General features: G+C 55.2%; 1 protein-coding gene across 1 annotated transcript in view; it reads right to left on the reverse strand.

Annotated features, from left to right (window-relative positions):
• Positions 1-2,607, reverse strand: part of Ppp1r10 (protein phosphatase 1 regulatory subunit 10) — a 15,261-nt gene that overhangs the window by 1,577 nt on the left and 11,077 nt on the right. The window contains exons 11-18 of the mRNA XM_026777823.1: positions 2,324-2,476; positions 2,066-2,224; positions 1,733-1,979; positions 1,533-1,596; positions 1,238-1,432; positions 896-971; positions 538-651; positions 1-400 (exon numbers count right to left, since the gene is read on the reverse strand). The exon at positions 1-400 is cut by the window's left edge and continues 392 nt beyond it. Coding sequence (XP_026633624.1) covers positions 1-400; positions 538-651; positions 896-971; positions 1,238-1,432; positions 1,533-1,596; positions 1,733-1,979; positions 2,066-2,224; positions 2,324-2,476 — 1,408 coding nt within the window. The remainder of the gene's footprint in view (positions 401-537; positions 652-895; positions 972-1,237; positions 1,433-1,532; positions 1,597-1,732; positions 1,980-2,065; positions 2,225-2,323; positions 2,477-2,607) is intronic.

Consider the following 2,607-nt stretch of genomic DNA (forward strand, 5'->3'; position numbering starts at 1 on the left):
CCTCCAGGGCCGTCATGGGATCTATGTCCACTGCCCATTCCTCCTCCAGGGCCGTCATGGGATCTATGTCCACTGCCCATGCCCCCTCCAGGGCCATCATGGGGGCGATGTCCACCACCTCCAACCATGCCTCCTCCACCAGGACCCCCTCGGCCATTTGGGGGTCCTCCTCCAGAACGACCTCCTCTGGCTCCTCGGAATGGAGGGGGTGGCGGCGGCTCATTTCCTCCACGACCTCCTCGGCCTCTGTGGTATGGTCCAGGACCAGGTCCAGGACCCCCACGCATTGGGCCACCTCGCATGGGGTCACCTGGGCCATCCCAGAAGGGATCACCTCCCCGAGGGGGTGGGGGACCCAGGAGACGTGGACCCACTGGTCCACCAGGGCCTCCGTGAGGACCTGGAAAGGAAAAGACCTCAGTTATCTGTTACATTCTAGAGCGGCCACCTCTAACCTGACCTTGTCCACCTCCTACCATCCCTGGCTGTGGCCATGCTGAAACAATGAAGTAAGCCCATTGAATCCCTCTCACCTACCTGGCATTGGCCCTCCAGGACCAGGGGGGAAATGCTGCATCCCCTTGGGACCTCCGGGGCCTCCTGATGGGAAGCCGTTGGCTACAGGACCAGGACCTAGGAGTCCGTGTGGCACTGCAAATGTAAATAGGAGCCCAACAGTCAGAGAGAGAATGCTAAAAAGAACGACATGACCCCCACACAAGTGTGCCCAACTAATCTCAGACCAACCTGCAGAGCCATGCTCTCTGTCCAGTTTCCCCACCCTATTTCTTGCCCAGTGGCAACAGTCCCATGCTTTTCAGCATCTGGAAACCCTGTTTCACCTTCTACCACAGGGCGTCCTCCCCAGGCCCCTGGGGTTGGCTCTGAGGATTACCCAGCATCTGCTTGAGCTTGTCGGAGTAGTCTGGCTGCTTCAGCAGTTCCTCTGAAGGGTGGCTGTTTGGACTGCCCTGTGAGCAAGCAAAATGACAGTTCAAGAGAGTGACAGCCAGGATAAAGCAAGAACGTGTATGCAAATGGAAGACAAAGAACTGGGTAAGCTGGGTACAGGGTGCAGGCTGAGTCCCAGACCAGCTTGGGCTACACCATGAGACCTTTTCACAAAACTGAAACCAAACAACATAAGCAAACATATCCAAAAAATCTAGAGTGAAGAGTGGGAGAGAGAATCTGAAGACAACACACGGAGATCACTTGAGGAAGAGGGCTCACATACCATGATGGAGGTGAGGATCTCCTGGACATTGATGCCTCCTCCTCCAGGGCCCTGGGGGCTCTTCCCAGCTCCCATGCTTCCCATGAGATTAGCCAGAACAGGAGGCAGCTTGGAGCCTCCTGCCCCATCAGGTGAGCCACAAGACACTCCAGGCTCCAGGGTCTCAACATATGGTGTCTCATCCATGGAACACTCCTAAGAAGAGAAGAAAACAAATCAGGGCTGTGGAAAACAACACAGAGGTGTCCTCACCCTGCACCGCCATCCCACCACACTGCTGTGTCCAAAGACTCACCTCATCCAAGGGGATGAGTTTTGGGGGTATAGGCTCATAGGGCTCAGGATCAGGCTCATGTGGACTGTGAGACAGAGAGAAAAAGAACACAACTGCATCAATTCAGCTCCCTGAAGTTCTTAGTAGTGCCTCCCAAAGCTACCCATCACAGTCCCATGGTACAGACAATCCACACCTCAGGTATTGACACCTGAACTCACCTCTCCTTGTTCAGGAAGAGCTCCTGAAGGATGCCTTTTTCCCGCTCAGCCTGGATGTATCGCTCCTGGCTATTGCTTCCAGGGATAACAAGAGGTGAGGGTAGAACCAGAGGCCGGGGACACACCCAGGGCACTTTCTCCTCCATGTTGTCATGGCTTAGTCGTCGGGCTGTCTCAAAAGCATGCCGGTCTGACAGTATCTCACGCTTAGCTGCCTCACCGAAGTCTTTGATCTTGTTCACATTCACTGCAAGGGAGGCAGAGGACGAGTGAGCACGAGCGAAATTGCCTGTGCTCAGACTCTAGGAACCTGTGCACGGAACCGCATCGCACCTCGCTCAGTTTCATCCAGTTCAAAGTAGAAATACTCTCTCAGCTTGCCCTCCTCAGGCCACGTTACAGTTTTCCTCTTTCTGCCCTTACGAGTCAGCTGGCTGGGGTCACCAGGGCTCTCCACAGGCTTTGCGTCCAGAGCTCCTGGCTCTGAGGAGGCTGAAAACAAGCGCATTTCAGAAGAGGCTGTAAGCGACCTAAGATCCAGCCCAAGATCCCGTCTTTCAGAAAACACCCAAACCAGGCAGAGTAGGCTACCTGCATCCATGAGCTCTGGGACTTCAACGGGCGGCACCGGGGTGCCAGGGCGGTCTGTGTCCATGGGCTCAGCAGGAGGTGCTGGCTCTGGAGAAGAAGGTTTGGCTGTGCTTGGTTCAGTGTTTGTTTTCCCTTCAAAGGGGCTGGGCTGTTATGAAAGAGAAAGCATCCAATGAGCTTACAGGACACTCAGAGGCAAGTCCAGGATCCTGGATGTCCACTGCTGGAGTCACCCCACAGCTCCTGTCACTAAACACACTGCTGTAGTCACCCCACAGCTCCTG

Source organism: Microtus ochrogaster, unplaced genomic scaffold (assembly GCF_000317375.1).
Source record: "Microtus ochrogaster isolate Prairie Vole_2 unplaced genomic scaffold, MicOch1.0 UNK87, whole genome shotgun sequence".
In the NCBI taxonomy this organism is placed as follows: Eukaryota; Metazoa; Chordata; class Mammalia; order Rodentia; family Cricetidae; genus Microtus; species Microtus ochrogaster.